At 36.2% G+C, this 17,442-nt stretch overlaps 1 protein-coding gene across 3 annotated transcripts in view; it reads left to right on the forward strand.

Annotated features, from left to right (window-relative positions):
* SKA2 (spindle and kinetochore associated complex subunit 2) overlaps positions 1-17,442 on the forward strand; it is a 30,413-nt gene that overhangs the window by 1,007 nt on the left and 11,964 nt on the right. For 2 of the 3 annotated variants that reach the window (XM_025281188.3, XM_044939623.2), the window contains exon 2: positions 16,675-16,761. The exons of the other annotated variant lie outside the window; for it this stretch is intronic. In XM_025281188.3, the coding sequence (XP_025136973.1) occupies positions 16,675-16,761 (87 nt within the window). The remainder of the gene's footprint in view (positions 1-16,674; positions 16,762-17,442) is intronic. 3 annotated transcript variants of the gene reach the window in all.

Below are 17,442 nucleotides of genomic sequence, written 5' to 3' on the forward strand. Positions count from 1 at the left end.
CGCCCGCGCTTTTTCCTTAGTTCCCTTGTTCTGTCTACTCCCCAAGCCCCCACCCCCCACTGCATTACGAGTGTTCGGATTGGGCTGGTTTCTTTTAAAATGTGGAATTTGGAGGACGCACCCATCATTGATTGATCTCCTGTTCGGTTTTTTTTTTGTTGTTGTTAAAAATAACAGGGTTAAGTAAAAAAGCCAAAATCTCCATCACAATCCTCTCCTCTTCTCCCTGCCATTCCCTGGCGTTATCCTAAAGTATCGTTTGTACCTGTGCTACCCTCCCCGAGCTCAACCTTGGGTCTCCTTAATATCCAAAACATGTAGTGGTCTTTGAAGAAAAACTGTACCATCCTCACCCCCATTCCCACCTCCAGAAAATGCGAGACCTTGATAGATCTTATTATCGTTTTCTTCTGATGTAATAATGAATTGAAGTGCCTCTAATATATTAACACAAAACCGACTTTCATTTGCTTTCAGTTGCTTCTGATTTTTTTTGTCGGGTGGGTGTGGAAATTGGGAAGGCGAGAACTGGCAGCAAAGAAGGTATAATTTAATGCAGCTTTCCAAAACCGTAATAAATGAATTTTTAGTTAAAAATTTGTTAATTCTTATTGTTAACGGTCTTTAAAAAAAATCCTAGTTTTTCCCTCCATTATGGATTCCTACCTCCAGATGGATATTTCTGCCTAATTTTAAGGAGCTGAATGATACTAATTGTGCTTTTAACAGTTTTTTTTCCCCTTCAAGTTGGCTTTTAATTTTGAGGTACCAATGAAGTCTTTTCTGACTTTGCATTAGAGTCAATAGTCTCACAGGACATGGTTTAGATTGAAAACATTATTTTAAGGGGAAAACAATGATGTGTACATCTTGAGAAAAAAATAGGTTTTAGAAAACTATGAGGTAGCCAGACTCTTAATTTAAACTTGTAGATGTTTGAATGATGAGGTAGTTTTTTAAAGTTCTTTTTATGAGAGAAAGAGAAGAAAGCAAGTCTTCTTGAATTCCTTTTAACTGAGTCATAACTTTTTTTGCTGTTCAGATTCTTTGTTTCCATAATCACAGAAACAAAATTGTTTAAAAATTGTATTTGAACTGTTATAGTTGTATTATTATTGTTTTGTACTGATTGGGTAATATAAAATAGGATAGCTCACATTTAGATTTGCCATGTGCTTTTAGAAAAAAATGTTTTATCTGTGAATGGTTTATTTTCTAAGATTCTAAAGGTAAATGATTTCCTGTGTAATCCTCTGATTTTTGGTTTTATAATGGATTTGTTGAGGAATCAATGTTGAATATTTAATAAATGAAATAGAATACATATTATCTAAGTTTGAAAAAGAAGTATTTAATTTTTGAGACAAATATCCTCATCTCCACCCCCCCTCCCCAGGGGTTTTAACTCCTGATTCAGAAAATTAAACATTTGTTTTTAAATACCTGTTTTAAAAGCCTGACGCTTGGCTTAGCAGAGTTGAAATACTCGAATATCTGAGATAATGTGACCTAGGATTGAGGTCAAGACACTCATGTTCCAGCTGTCCTGAATTTATGTTCATTTCTTAGGCTCAATCCAACCAAGTAGATGACCTGGATCACTTAAGGGAAGGTTGGTTAAAAATAATGGAAAGTGTTTTACATCAATCCTCATTATTAATGGCGGAATAAGCTCATTGTAGGGTAATCTTTGTTCTCTAACTTTCTTCCCTTCACTTTTTACTTTAGTGTTATTTGTCTAGTGTCCTTTTGTGATAAGGCTAGTGATTATGCACAAAAGGTATTATGATACTATGATATTATTCTATTTCTGGGTGGACATCTGAATGGTTTCTTACCATTTAAAAGGTTAGGATGTTAATTGGCTAGAATACAAGGAAATCTGATTCTTAAATCTCAAGAGTCTTCTCCCATTATTATTTTCTCTTTGATTTTTCTCAGCTTGAAGGAAATCTTTAAGATGTTTTAGGGGTTAACTGAAATTTAAAAATCCCCTTTCATAGCATTCAGTTAAGTAGTGCTAACAGTATCATGTTTATGACATTGATTTCCTGAAAGTCTGTAAACTCTTGGGATAGGCAGATGCTTTTTGTATTGTAGTTTAGATTCCAGAGAGATAGATTGGGTTTATAGAAATTGGGAAACTTATTTTACTTTTCATTTGTTTTCTTTGGTAATCTTACTGTTTTGTGTGGCAGTTCAGCAGTCAGTTGCTATGGGGGCACTAACCAACACCTCTCAGCAGAACAGAAATATTTTCACAACTTTGCCTTAGTAGTAATTATAAGCTGTTCTGTTAATACCGGTTCTAAGGTATTAGCAACACCCATGTTAATAACTTATACAGCTTATGACTTATTTACAAAATCCCTTTCTGTATCTGCGCATGTTTCAGTTTGAGTATTATCATAGGTTAGTCGTAAACAAAATACCACCTTGATATTTAAAGCCTAGTTGTTTTTTTTTTTGACATTGATATAGACGTTCTTAGGGTTTGGATGTCTTCTGTCCACAGTGGCAGCCCTTCTTTGTGTTCTTCTCCCACTGAAGCTTCAGCTGACGCGGGCGCTTCCGTGCCTTTCCTGCCCGTCCTGCCCGCGGACGCTCTGACTTTATTGCACTACTGTACTGTACAGCTAGCAGTGCAATAGTATTGTCAAAGCATCTGAAAGCAGGGCATACGCCGGGACTCGGACTCTTCTTACAGCCTTCTTCAGTGTCTGTGAGTAACTTACTGTACCCTGTGTTGCTGAAAACTATATTACCAAGAGTATATGTTTTAGAAAGTAATAATTTGAAAAAATAAGTTTTCAAATAATTAAAAATTCACCACTCTAATGCATTATGAAGCACATCGAGAGAACACATTTTATAGCTAAGGCCATTATGACTTGTCTAAACACGTAGTACTTTGTTATTTGATTCTTTCTGTTATAGATTTGGATAGGTTCTGCCTAGTCTCAGGTTTTGTTGAGTTTGAAGATGAATTAGTAAGTGATGAAAACAATTTCTGTTGTATATTTCCTCTGGTAACCTGCCTCATCTTAATTGGTGTTAATTTTGTGTATTGTTTAGTAGTAAATGCTTGAGTTTAAAACTTTAGAATGCATGTTTTAAGGTTCTTTTTGTAATTGTGAGATACAATAAAATGTGAATCCATCACTTCTGTTTTTGTAATCAGTTTGAGATATAATTTACGTAGAGTAAAACTCAACAGTTCTAGTTGTACAGTTTGATGAGTTTTGACACGTGTATAGTCATGTAGCTACTGCCACAGTTATGATATGCCATAAAAATTACTCTTATAACCCTTTGCAATAAACCTCCTCCCAAACTCTCTGGCAACCACCAATCTCCAGTTTTGCCTTTCCTAGAAGTTCATAAAAATGAAATTATATACACAAAGCTTCAAGTCTTTTGTGTCCGGCTTTTTGCACTTAGCATAATGCTTTTAAGATTCACCCATATTGTATGTATGTATTAGTAGTTGCACCATTTTTATTGATGAGTAGCATTCTGTTGTTTAGAATATCAGAAATTATTTATCTGTTCACCAGATTATGCCCGTGATGTTATTTCCAGATTTTGTCTATTATGATAGTCTTTTATGGACATAATGTTTTTGTTTCTGTTGGGCAGCATCAAAAAGTATGATCTTATAAGAAACTGCTTAAATCTTTTTCAAAGCTCTGTCTGAAGGGTTCTAGTTTCTCCGAATCCTCACCAAGATGTAGTTCATATTGTCAGTCTTCATTTCAGCCATTCTAGTAAGTGTGTAGTGGTATCTCATCATAGTCCTAATTTGTGTTTCCTTAATGGTTAATGATGTTGAACATCTTTTCATGTGCTTATTTGAAGTTGGTATATCTTTAGTGAATATATGTTAAAATCTTTTGCCTACTTTTAAATTGAGTTTTGTCTTTGTATTAATACAAAAGTCCTTTAATTTTATCTATTTGCTTTCTCATTGTCTTAACAATATTGAATCTTCTGATACATGAACATTCTTCTGATACCCTTCTGATACAGGTCTTACTTAATTTCTTTTATAGCCTAGTGTGATTTCTATTGGTGTTCTGTATCTTAAAAGTAGAACAAGAACAGTAATTATATAATGTGTGTTGTAAATACATTGAATTTCAGAAAAAAAATTAAGCTGTTAAGCAAATATCCTTAAAAGATGGCTAGGAGAATAGATAACAGGAAAGAAAGATACCTGAGATGATAGGGATGAATACAAGGACATTATTTGTAGGGGATGAAGAACACAATTGCTCACATAAAACCACTTAATTCTAAATTTTATTTATAAAATCTCTTTCTGAATTACCTTACCTGGCTTCAAGTGTAGCCGTTTTCCTCTTCTTTGGTTTTAATTTCCTGCTATTCACTAGTGGGCTCTTAGAGCAGTGGGTAGAAGTTTGTGTTTTGTTTGTTTGTCTTGGCCATGCTACATGGCATGTGGGATTGAACCTGTGCCCCCTGCAGTGGAAGTGCAGAGTCTTAACCAGTGGACCTCCAGGGAAGTCCCAGAATTTTGTATATTTTAATAATGAAAGATATTACATGGGGAGGGACTAAAAGACAAAACTGCTAATTTGAAAACTTTTCTTCTTCCTTGGAGCAAAGTAAAAGTTTTAAAACGAACAAAAAACTTTGTTAGTCAAACATAAGCAAAGATTCATCATTAAGAATATCCCAGATATGGACTTCCCTGGTGGTCCAGAGGCAACGATTCTGCACTCTCAATGCAGGGGGTCTGAGTTTGATCCCTGGTCAGGGAACTAAATCCCACATGCTGAAATTAAAGATCCTGTATACCGCGACAAAGATTGATGAATCTATGCCTTGCGACTAAGACCTGGTGCAGCCAAATGAATAAAGAAATGTTTTTTAAAAAGAATAGCCTAGATAAAATTTATTCTTAATTATATTTCAGAAGGTTATACTTCTAATTTATCTTAATGTATAGCATTTTAAAAGTCCTTGGTTCATTGTTTTGTTCTCATTTTTCCAAATTTTTATTTGTCTATTTATTATTGACTGTACTGGCCTCCATCGCTTTGCATGAGCTTTCTTCTCTGTTGCCGCACGAGGCGGGCTCTCATGGTTCTGGAGCACAGGGGTGTAGGCTACAGGAGTGCAGCACATGGGCTCAGTAGTTCTAGTTCCAGGAGGTACATTGGAAAGAGGCACCTAACCTGGGGAAGGTTTCTTGTTAGAGGTAAGATACAATCTGAGACTGGAAGGGTGAATAGGGATTAGCCAGTAAAGGAAACAGTGCATGTTCAAGTCCAGAGGTGCTACCCACGTGGGGGGAAACTGCATGTGGTTCAGTAGCGTTGAGATGGTTGAAATGGGGAGCAAGAGGGTTGAGATGAAGAACCAGTAAAATAAATTCTAGCTATTAAGTTGAAAACCTTCACCACACTCTATAACATTCCTAAACATCTAAAATTATTATAAATATTCATGTTATGTAGTAATCATGAACCTATGTTCCTTAATTTAAAAAAATTTTCCATATAAACATCTCTGGTTTTGGGTAAATTATAGGGAAATTTAGTGACTTCTGACCAAATCATTATATATTGATTTTTGTGTTCTGTAGTCTTTATTGCCTTATTTATTTATAAGGCCTGTTCAAGGAGGATGTGTGACCTGGAGTGAAATCTTACCAGGCAACTCACAGAACTACAGTCAGGAAGAGAGTCATCAACTCAGCCCAGCCTAGAGCACTTGAACCCAGTCAAGCGGCAGATTCATGAGAATAAATTATTGTTGTTTTTAAGCCACTGAGTTTCAGGTTCCACAGTTTTGAAGTGTGTTGCTTTAATCTAGGCTGCCATTTGAATTTTAAAACTTATTATATTCTTTTGCTAGCATGTTGTCTCATCCATTTTTAGCAGTGTAGTCTGCTGCTGCTGCTAAGTCACTTCAGTCGTGTCCGACTCTGTGCGACCCCACAGACGGCAGCCCACCAGGCTCCCCCATCCCTGGGATTCTCCAGGCAAGAACACTGGAGCGGGTTACCATTTCCTTCTCCAATGCATGAAAGTGAAAAGTGAAAGTGAAGTCGCTCAGTCGTGCCCGACTCTTTGTGACCCCATGGACTGCAGCCCACCAGGCTCCTCTATCCATGGGATTTTCCAGGCAAGAACACTGGAGTGGGGTGCCATTGCCTTCTGCAGTGTAGTCTAGTTGTGTGTTAATATTCTCTCATGAGTAAAAGAAACATTGTGTTTGACCTTAATGTGTAACCAGGGATAAAGCATGTAAAGGGATGGTGCTGTGCAAGTTTCTCTTTCTGGTCCTGAGCTTGATGACATTTAGGGATACCTCAATTTAGGGTTGTCAGACTTAGTAAATGAAAATATAAATTGTCTGGGAATTCCTGGTGGGCCAGTGGTTAAGACTCCGTGCTCTCCAAATGAAACAACTGACAAAGGATTAATTTCCAAAATATATAAGCAGCTTATAGAACTCAATACCAGAAAAACAAACAACCCAATCAAAAAGTGGGAAACAGACATTTCTCCAAAGACATACAGGTGGCTAACAAACACATGAAACTATACTCAACATCGCTCATTATTAGAGAAATGCAAATCAAAACTACGATGAGATATTACCTCACATAGGTCAGAATGGCCATCATCCAAAAGTCTACAAACAATAAATGCTAGAGAGGGTTGGAGAAAAGGGAACACTCTTGCACTGTTGGTGGGAATGTAAATTGATACAGCCACTATGGAAGACGGCATGGAGATTCCTTAAAAAACTAGGAATAAAAGCACCATATGACCCAGCAATCCCACTCCTAGGCATATACCCTGAGGAAACCAAAATTAAGAGACACATGTATCCCATTGTTCATTGCAGCACTGTTTACATTAGCTAGAACATGGAAGAAACCTAGATGCCCATTGACAGATGAATGGATAAAGAAGTTGTGGTACATATACACAATGGAATATTACTCAGCCATGAAAAGGAATGCATTTGAGTCAGTTCTCATGAAGTGGATTAACCTAGAACCTATTATACAGAATGAAGTAAGTCAGAAAGAGATAAATATTGTATTCTAACACATATATACGAAATCTAGAAAAATGATACTGAAGAATTTATTTGCAGGGCAGCAGTGGAGAAACAGACATAGAGAATAGACTTATGGACACGGGGAGAGGGGAGGAGAGGGTGAGATGCATGGAAAGAGTAACATGGAAACATATTACTGTATGGAAAATAGATAGCCAACGGGAATTTGCTGTATGGCTCAGGAAACTCAAACAGGAGCTCTGTATCAACCTAGAGGAGTGGGATGGGGAGGGAGATGGGAGGGAAGTTCAAAAGGGAGGGGATATTTGTATACCTATGGTTGATTCATGTTGCGGTTTGACAGAAAACAACAAAATTCTGTAAAGCAATTATTCTTCAATAAATAAAAAAATTAAAAAAAAAAAAAAAAAGATTCTGTGTAAGGTCCTGGGTTCAATCTCTGGTTGAAAACTGAGATCCTACAAGCTGTCTGGCCAAAGAAAAAAGAAAAGATGCCCTGTTAAATTTGAATTTCAAATAGGCAATAGGAAATTTTTTAGTATAGTTATGTCCAAATATTGCATGGCATGTACTTAGAAAATTTTTTTTATTGTTTATCTGAGATTCAGGTTTAACTGAGTGTCCTGTATTTTATGTATCAAACACCCTTTCAGAATGCATTTTCATACAGTTATGAACAGAGTACATTAGATTGTCATATTTATTGGTCAAATAATTACCAGTTATGACTTCTTATATCTACTGTGTATGAGGAACTGTGCTAAGCAAAGGTTAATATATGAGCCATCAGAAGAGACATAAATCACAAAAAATCTACATGAAGCAAGAAGCACAAGATGCTGTGTCTGAACAAATATAATCTCTGTCTTCTATAGTCTTTTAGCCCAGTACATAGATAATACAGACAAATATATTTGTATTGGGTGAGTGGGAGGAGGTAGAAGATAACTTCAAAAGAGATTCCTCTCATATAAAAGCATATTTGTTATGAAAACTTTCAGAAATCCAGATTTAACCTTTGTTTTATTCCCTGGGGAAGGGACAATTTACGACTACAATTTACTAGAAGTCGTCACAGATGTAGATGACAAACTTATGGTTACCAGGGGATAGGGTAGAGGATAGCGATAAACTGAGAGATTGGGATTGTCATATACACACTATAATATATAAAATAGATAACTAATAAGGATTTGCTGTACAGCAGGGGGAACTCTACTCAATACTTTGTAATGGCCTAGATGGGAAAATAATCTAAAAATAAAGTGAATATATGTATAACTAATTCACTTTGCTGTATACCTGAAACTACCATAACATTGTAAATCAGCTATACTTAACGATAAAAGTTTTAAAGAAGAGTTTGTAAATCAAAGTTAAAAAGAAAAGGAAGGGATAGTTATCTTGCTTTTTATGTGTTCAGGCAATATGCTTAGCATTTGGATCTCAAAAGCAATCACTTTTTTTTTTTTTAATTAAAAAAAAAAAGCAGATTATGCCTTGGAACTTAACATACATACTGCACTCAGCCCCTCGGCCCCAATTTAGGAGTTCACAGGTTCCGTTTAGTTGGCAATCTACTTTGTTGCCTTATCGTTGACACTAAGACAAGCTACATTTTTACAGTGACAGTTATTCATTTATTTTTTTTAGGCTATGGATCCTTCAAGGAGCTTCATCTCACCAGAATAATGTAGACAGATACATAAAATTGCCAAATATCAAGTGGGGATTTATAGAACCATGCCCCAATAAGATCACAGGATATCTGCTATTCAGAGGTTGAAATGATTTGACATTAACTGATGAGACATCATTAATCTTGCATCCTTTTATACAGATTATGTAAAAATTGCTACCAAAGATGTATTCCCTCAAGATTATACTTAGTTTTTGCTGTAGGTATTTACATTATTCTCATTGTGGTCTGCAATTTAGGAATGTACCTGTTTTGTCATATTTGATGACATTCTGACTTTATACTCTGAAGACAGTATATCATGAATATTTGATATATACATATAAAACAATATTATACCCCATTACACAATATTATTCTCTATATATTACATATAAATATATATTTAAGACATCACCGACTCGATGGACATGAGTTTGAGTAAGCTCCAGGAATTGGTGATGGAGAGGGAAGCCTGGTGTGCTGCAGTCCATGGGGTCGCAAAGAGTCAGACACGACTGAGCAACTGAACTGAACTGAACTGAAGAGCATGCTATTTACCAGGCGCTGCTAGAGAGTAATGATTTTTAAAAATAATAGTAAGGCAACTTCCAGGTAGACCAGTGGTTAAGAATCTGCCTTCTAATGCAGGAGACGCAGGTTCCATCCCTGGTCAGGGAACTGAGATCCTACATGCTGCGGGACAACTAAGGCATCCTGCCCACAGCAACCAGAGAAGCTCCCAAGCTCTAGAACCCTTGTTCCACAAGGCAGACCTAGAGCAGCCAAAGTAAAACAACATAAAGTGATTGAAAAACATAAATTACCAAAAAAAAAAAAGCAGTGAAATTCATTGTGGCTGCGGTGTAAAATATGAAGTTTCAGTGAGAAAATTTAAATTTTTAAAAATTTTATTGGAGTATTTATTGATTTACAATGTTGTGTTAGTTTCCCCTGTACAGCAAAGTGAATCAGTTATACATGTACATATGCAGAGAATGTTAATTTTTTGTGAAGAAGCATACTAAGAGTTGAAAGTAATTTCACAGGCATTGAGAAACTAATGATCTTTAAGTGAAGAGTGACAGTATGCAGAATGTGAGTGCGTGCGTTTTTAGTCACTCCATCGTGTCCAACTCTTTGTGTCTGCAAGGACTCTAAGCCAGGCTCCTCTGTCCACGGGATTTTCCAGGCAAGAATGCTGGAATGGGTTGCCGCTGTCTTCTCCCGGAGATCTTCCTAATCCAGGGATCCAACCCTACGGCTTCTGCCATGGCAAGCGGATTCTTTACCACTGAGCTAACTGTTAGACTTAAAAAAATAGTTATTATACGTGTAATACATATTCATTGTAATTTAATTAGAAGACAGATATGCAAAAGGAGAGAAAGACCCGACAATTCCATGACAATTAAGACTATGTTGTAGGGGCTTCCTTGGTGATCCTGTGGTTTAAGAATCCACAGGGGACTCGGGTTTGAGCCCTGGTCTGGGAAGATTCCACATGCCGAGGAGCAGCTAAGCCCGTGTCCACAACTTCTGAGCCCACGTGCTACAACTACTGAAGCCTGTGTGCCTAGAGCCTGTGCTCTGCAGCAAGAGAAGCCACCGCAATGAGAAGCCAGCACCCTGCAAGGAAGGGTAGTCCCCACTTGCCTCAACTAGAGAAAGCCCGAGTACGGCAACAAAAGACCCACCACAGCCAAACAATAAATAATTAAAAAAAAAAGACTATGTTGTATATTCTAGATTCTGTTGTAGGTGTATTTTTAACTGTTTTTTCTAAACCAGGTTCATTCTATATATTAGGAAAATCTGTTCCTTGTAGTCCAGTATATGTCCATAGCACAGTTAACATAAATAACCTAAGATCCTGAAAACTTAAAAAAAAATTCAATAGAATACTTTGATAAAATCAGCCTTATGTGTACTACCCTCATAATTGTCCCATAAAAACCTGCAGATTAGGAACTGATGCGCCTGAAACTTCACGCTTTCTTCTGCCTTGGTATTGTTATTTGCCTGAAACAACATGTCTGTAACTGGGTGCTTGTGCATATTGCTATTGCTGCTTCTCTGTTTCACACAAGCATAGACATGTGTTTGTTCTGTCTGGAAGAGACTGGATAATAGTTCTTTAGCAGAAATATACAACAAAACAATTGTGATTGTGTAGACATTAGAAGTGGCCCTCAACTTGTTAAGAGCTTGAAATATTTCTTCTTAAAACAGGCTTTAGAGGGTGGTTGGATTCCCCTCTAAAGTGAGTGAACTTTATAATCTGTTCCCTTTTGTCATTGAACATTAGTCTGTATGTTAGAAACTCGGGATATAAAAGTGGAAAGACAAGTGTCTTGCCAGCGAGAGACTTGAAATCAAAATGGGGATACTACCATGCAAACAAATGATTGTAATATAAGACATGAAACGAGACGCCTCAGCCATGAAAAGAAAAATGAAAGTAGATAAAGGTGTTTCTAAATCTATTGGAGAGAGGAGAATGTAAGGAAAGCGTGCTTTAAGTAGGTTCTTTGGTTGATAATACAGCTAACCTGGATCTAGGAGTATTAAGATAGCTAATTCTCCCTTAAAACGTGTCTAAGGAAAATGTATTTCTAAGCTTAGCTACTGAGTCCAGAATATACCTCTACCAACTCCTCTTACCAACGAAGGCAAGAACCTTCGTTTTCCTGTGTTTTGATGCTGTTGAGACAGGCTTTCTCACGAGAGGGTGTGTTTGGAGCTGGTCCTTCTGAAAGGGAGCGTTATTGTGGCAGTGGGAATCTGTGGGTTGCTTGTAAAGAGGAAATATTTTTTAAACTGTACTGCAATTATATCCTGCTGTGAAATATTTTAGTGGTATGTAATATAGTGTGCCTTTTATCTAAAGCCTTAAGCTGGATATAAAAACCAGTACTACAGAATGTTATATACTTGTGAAATATGGGGCATGCTCTTTAAAACTCTAAATTATTTCCTAAATTGTTCTTTTACTTATTCGTATGGTTTCTTCTGTATAACCACAGTCTGTTTCCAAGGATATCCAATTGTCAGGATGTAATTTGGTTGTCTTTGGGACTTTAACATTGATTTCCGTGGACTTTTTCTAGCTAAATTGCCTATTTTTATTTACCACTTTTGGGATTGATATAAAACTTTTCCCATTTATTTTTATTACTGAGTTAGAGGAAAACTGTGAATATGAAATATGAATGTCTTGGGCTTTAAAAAAAATTCACGTTTTATTTTAAATATTCTAATATGTCTAAAAATAAGACAGATAGCTAAAACTAATTAAATAGCAACTACACTGTTTTTCAAGGCTTCCCAGAAGCTAATTTATAACTGAGGAGAGTTGTGAATGAAGTTCAGCAATATCATTTTGTTCTATTAATGAGACACTAATGAGTTTCGGAGGCTGTCATAATTGGTTAGTAAATTTCCTACAGTGTAACTGAAAATTTTCCTGTTTATTACCAGATCCTAGAACCCTATCGATATTGTCTCTGCTGTGTAAATAGCTCTGAGTAGTGCAATATTGCTTATAGGGTTTTGGTGTTTGGGAAGAACAATGGGCATGTTGCAGAAACAATGTAGCTGAAACGGAAGCAACAGTCATTTTCGTTTAGGAATAAAATAGTAGAAGCTAGTTTTTAATACAGACATTAAAATCTGAAACTCAAATGTCAAATTTTTATATATTAGAAGAAACACTTTTCTTAATTTTAACATTTTGATAAACCTTGTTTTATTGTAGTATAATGAAATAATAGAATTTTATTGTTGGAAGGGAGTAGATTTCCAACTCATTTAATAGGAGAGACTCAGAGAGACAGAAGATACTGGAGGCCACATAACTGTTAGTGAGACCAGGGCTAGAATTTCTGCCACGTATCTCAATCCTCTTATTTTCTTTTTTTCAGTACCATACTAGCAGGTTGTATTCAGAGAGAATTTTTTAATGGACTAAGTGCAGATTTAAAACAAAAAAAAACAACTTTCCATTTAATGTTGGGTAAAGTCTTTACATTTCCCCCCGTCTGTGTGATTCTCTTTGGCTTTGATGTCATGTATAACTTTGGTCTAACTACATAAAAACAAGAGTAATGAAAATAGAAGTAGAGGGAAGTCAGTTAGACTGTCTTCTTCGTTTATAAAATGAAGGGTTCAGATGAGAGAATCTTCACTGTTTTTCTGTTTCTCAACATTGCATTGACATCCTTTTTCCTTTTTTTTTCCCCGTTTAATCTATAGCCTGGGCTTTCCTTGTGGCTCAGCTGGTAAAAAATCTTCCTGCAATGCGGGAGACCTGGGTTTGATCCCTAGGTTGGGAAGATCCCCTGGAGAAGGGAAAGGCTACCCACTCCAGTATGCTGGCCTAGAGAATTCCATGGACTGTATGGGATTGCAAAGAGTTGGACACGACTCAGCGACTTTCACTTCACAAGCCATAGACCACTGACTTGCTAATAAGTAAATACTTCCCCTAGGTATTATCACAAAATACTCTCTTCAGTTCTTCAAGGAGGGTAACATTCTACTCTCAAACTGTTGTTTTTCCTATATTTTAAAAAGAGGTTTTGGACTTAGCTGGCAGTCCAGTGGTGAAGGTCCACGCTTCCACTGCAGGGGGCACTGGTTCTATACCTGGTCTAGGATGCCCACATCCACATGCCATAAGGCGTGACCAAAAATCAAAACAAAAGGTTTTAAATTGTGGTTAAATACATATAACATAAAATTTACCATTTTAACCACTTAAAATGTGGACTCAAAATAGAACTCAGTAGCCTATGTACATTCTCATTGTGCAACCATCGCCACCATCCATCTCCAGAGCTTCATCATTGCTAAACAAACTCTGCCTATGTTAAACAATGACCCCCTATTCCCTGCACCCCCTGTCTTTAAAAATCTGTTTAAAATTCTGTTTGTTCTCTGAAATATTTTCCGAATAAAAGTATGGGCATATTACTTAAAGGGGAAATGGAAAAAAATTTTAAAGACTTTTTGGAAGCAGTGATGTACATATAAATGCAGCAGTTGTGTGAAAGTGGGGAGTCCTGAATTTTAGCATTTGCTAGTTTTCCTGTTGTGTATTTTTCCACCCTATCTGATTTCAGGTTACCAGCAGGATGTCACAGAAAATGGAGCTGGAAAGACATGCAGTAGTAGCATGCAATGTATTCCTACTGTATAGATATGATAGGCCTCAAGAGCATAGATGAGTCAAATTAGTAAAACTAGGAAATTTGGGGTTTTGTGTATGTATTTTTTTTCAATAATTTAATTGTACATTTAATAATTTAATTTTTAGTGATGCTCTTGTTTAACAATTGGCTTACAAGAATTCCTAAAAATTTAGCTGGCTCCATCATGCTGTTGATTGGAAGCATACTCTTTGGTATCTTATTAAAATATAAATTACTTAAAAGAAGGAACACTTCTTTAAGGTACTATTTGGTGGTTTTTAGTACCTTGTGGGCCCCCAGGCATTATATGAAGCCATAGCTGAAACCACTCTCTTGAGGAGAAGACTTTGTAAAATGGACTATGGGATTATGCCAGTTAAATTTAAGCAGAGCTAAACTATCAAGTTGAAAAACATATAGGCTTAAGAATATCAGGTTTAGGGCTCCTAGAATAGAGATTCTATTTTAAGGTAGCCCTGGATGGAGGAACGAATCCCATAATCCTAAGAATTTTGTAGTAACTATTAGGTTAGTTTAAAACATTAGTTTTAAAATCTTTTATTTAAAGTTATGCTTTAGAATGTTGTATAAGACCTCAAATTATACATAAAGCTACAGAATTGTGGTCTATTCCAGCCATTAAATCAGGTCTTCAGTGCTTAGAGCCTTTGCTTAATTGATTTGTCCTCCTCCCACTTCCTCTCCCTACTGTCCATCCAGATGTGAAGGAAAAGTTAATTCTTGAGCATATTTTAATATGGGAAATTATACCAACAGGAATTTCTTTACATATATACATATATTAATACATATATAGTAATAGTATGCTTAAAGAAGTCTAATTATTGATAGATTTAATCATGGCAGCTAATGTAACAAGTATATAAGACAAATGAAATGCCTCTACTTTTGGAAAACATTTTAAATACTTTTTAGACAATGAACTGGAGAAGGAAATGGCAACCCGCTCCAGTATTCTTGCCTGGAGAATCCCAGGGACAGAGGAGCCTGGTGGGCTTCCGTCTATGGGGTCGCACAGATACAACGGATACAACTGATGCGACTTAGCAGCAGCAGCAGCAGCAGACAAAGAACTAATACGTTTGTTTTTCTGACTCAGCAACTCCTTGATGTTAGAGATGCAAATCAGACTGATTTCTGGGAAATTTTTTAAAACAAAAACTGACTTTTTTCCCTTCTATTTCTACTCTAAAAGTTTTTGGTTGTAAAAATTGAATGTTATTAATTGAAAAGTTTTCTGATCAAATTTAGGCCAATGATGAGAAATTATTAGTGATGGAAGATTTAGTTTATCTCTTTCTGAACTTTGTTCAATAATGACAGCTTTTTGGTTGTAAAAATTGAATGTTATTAATTGAAAAGTTTTCTGATCAAATTTAGGCCAATGATGAGAAATTATTAGTGATGGAAGATTTAGTTTATCTCTTTCTGAACTTTGTTCAATAATGACAGCTTCTGACTTTAGAAGCATTTTAACTTCTGAGAACCTTTTTTTCTTATTCTACATTCCAAAGTAGAACCCTTGGTTTACTTTTTGTATAATAAAAATATCTGTATAGCACTTGTTATTAGATCTGAGAACTACTTTTTGTTGGTTTTACCCTTCCCATTAAGGCTTTACATTTTCAAGAATCAATCTTTAGTCCAGAGCTTAAGTTGACAGAAAGGTCTGAACTGTGTCCCTAAAGCAGCTCAGCTGTGGGCTAGGAATGGGAGGCCTTCCCTGAGGAAATCACATTTTACCTTTCAGAGTAAACTCAAAGGATCACGGTTGTTTCCCTGATAAATTCAAGGCAGTACATGCTTTAAGATCTTGTAAAAGATGTAGAATTCCCCCCAATTAAGAATAATTTGTAGATTATGTCACATTCAGAGATAAACCACTTTTAACAATAATATATATGCTTCCCAACTTTTCCATATGAACACACATGTATTTTACAGCCTATGGCAGTTTTCCCCCTTTTCTCCCTTAGAAGTTTACTGCAGATCAAGGTTCCATGCTAGTACCCAGGTTAAATAAATTGTGGTTATTTGGCCTGCTGCGCCATTATTATATTATATGTAGCTTTTCATGTATAATTTATGGCTCTTTAAGCCTTCTAGTTCTGGCCTGTGTGGCACATATTTATAGTTCTTTGGTTAATAGCGTTGTAGATTGTGTTAACAGCCTGCTGCTGCTGCTGCTAAGTCGCTTCAGTCATGTCCGACTCTGCGATCCCAGAGACGGCAGCCCACCAGGTTCCCCCGTCCCTGGGATTCTCCAGGCAAGAACACTGGAGTGGGTTGCCATTTCCTTCTCCAATGCATGAAAGTGAAAAGTGAAAGTGAAGTCGCTCAGTCGTGTCCGACTCTTAGCGACCCCATGGACTGCAGCCCACCAGGCTCCTCCGTCCATGGGATTTGCCAGGCAAGAGTACTGGAGTGGGGTGCCATTGCCTTCTCTTTGTTCTGTGCTTTAACTTGAAACCACATATCCTTCCAGAGGTAGAGAAACTGCCTAATTGATGAGTGTGGTGGTAATTCCTGAAGCCATTGTTAGTTCTTAGTAGAGCATGGGTATTTCTAGATGATGGAAGTTTAATATACTTTCCTATTTTCCTATTTTCAAAATTAGTATATATGATACGAAAAATATAAAGAGAAAAGAAAGAATAGCTATAGTATCATGTTTTGTGAAACGTCTTTTGGTTCATGAACTAAATCTGTGCTGATCTCTAGTTCCAGAAAGCTGACTCTGATCTGGACTACATTCAGTACAGGCTGGAATATGAAATCAAGACTAATTATCCTGATTCAGCAGGCAAGGTAATCTGCAAAAGAAATATCTTTTTAACAGAATATTTTATTAAAAGATTTTCTGATAGTATTTCTAATAGTAGAGTATAACAGTTACATTATTAAGGATTACATTCATAGAATCCTTTTGTGTTGGAAGTTTGGTCACAGAATATTGGAGAGATTATACTCATAGTAAAGGAAATTTGTGATTCCTCTTTTATTTTTAACCTGTAAACAAGAATTATTGAGTCTAGATGTGTAAACAACTGTGGAAGCCTCTGAAATTGTGAAAGAATATAGATACCTTTAGGGCAGTGGTTAACTAAGAGGGGAGAAATCCTATCTGTCATGATATTCTCTGAGGAAGATGATGATACATGGACTGTATAAAATTATGTACTTAGTTATTCTAAGTTTAGATTGACTAGAAATACTGTTTATAAGTCATAAAGTTGTAACTACATGTACACATGCCTATAGAGATAAAGCAGTTTTTAAGCCTTGTCTGTTAACATTAATTTAGCATGTAAAACATTAATTTATCACTTTATGGTACTTTTTTTCTCTTATAGCACTTGCTAGCAGATAAGAAATATTGTACTTTACTGTTTCTTAAAAAAATTATACAATTAAAATTTTGGGGGAATTGTGTAAATTCTCAAATTAAAATAAGATTTTAAATAAAATTGGGAAAGCACTGTGAATGTT

Source organism: Bubalus bubalis, chromosome 3 (genome assembly GCF_019923935.1).
Source record: "Bubalus bubalis isolate 160015118507 breed Murrah chromosome 3, NDDB_SH_1, whole genome shotgun sequence".
In the NCBI taxonomy this organism is placed as follows: domain Eukaryota; kingdom Metazoa; phylum Chordata; class Mammalia; order Artiodactyla; family Bovidae; genus Bubalus; species Bubalus bubalis.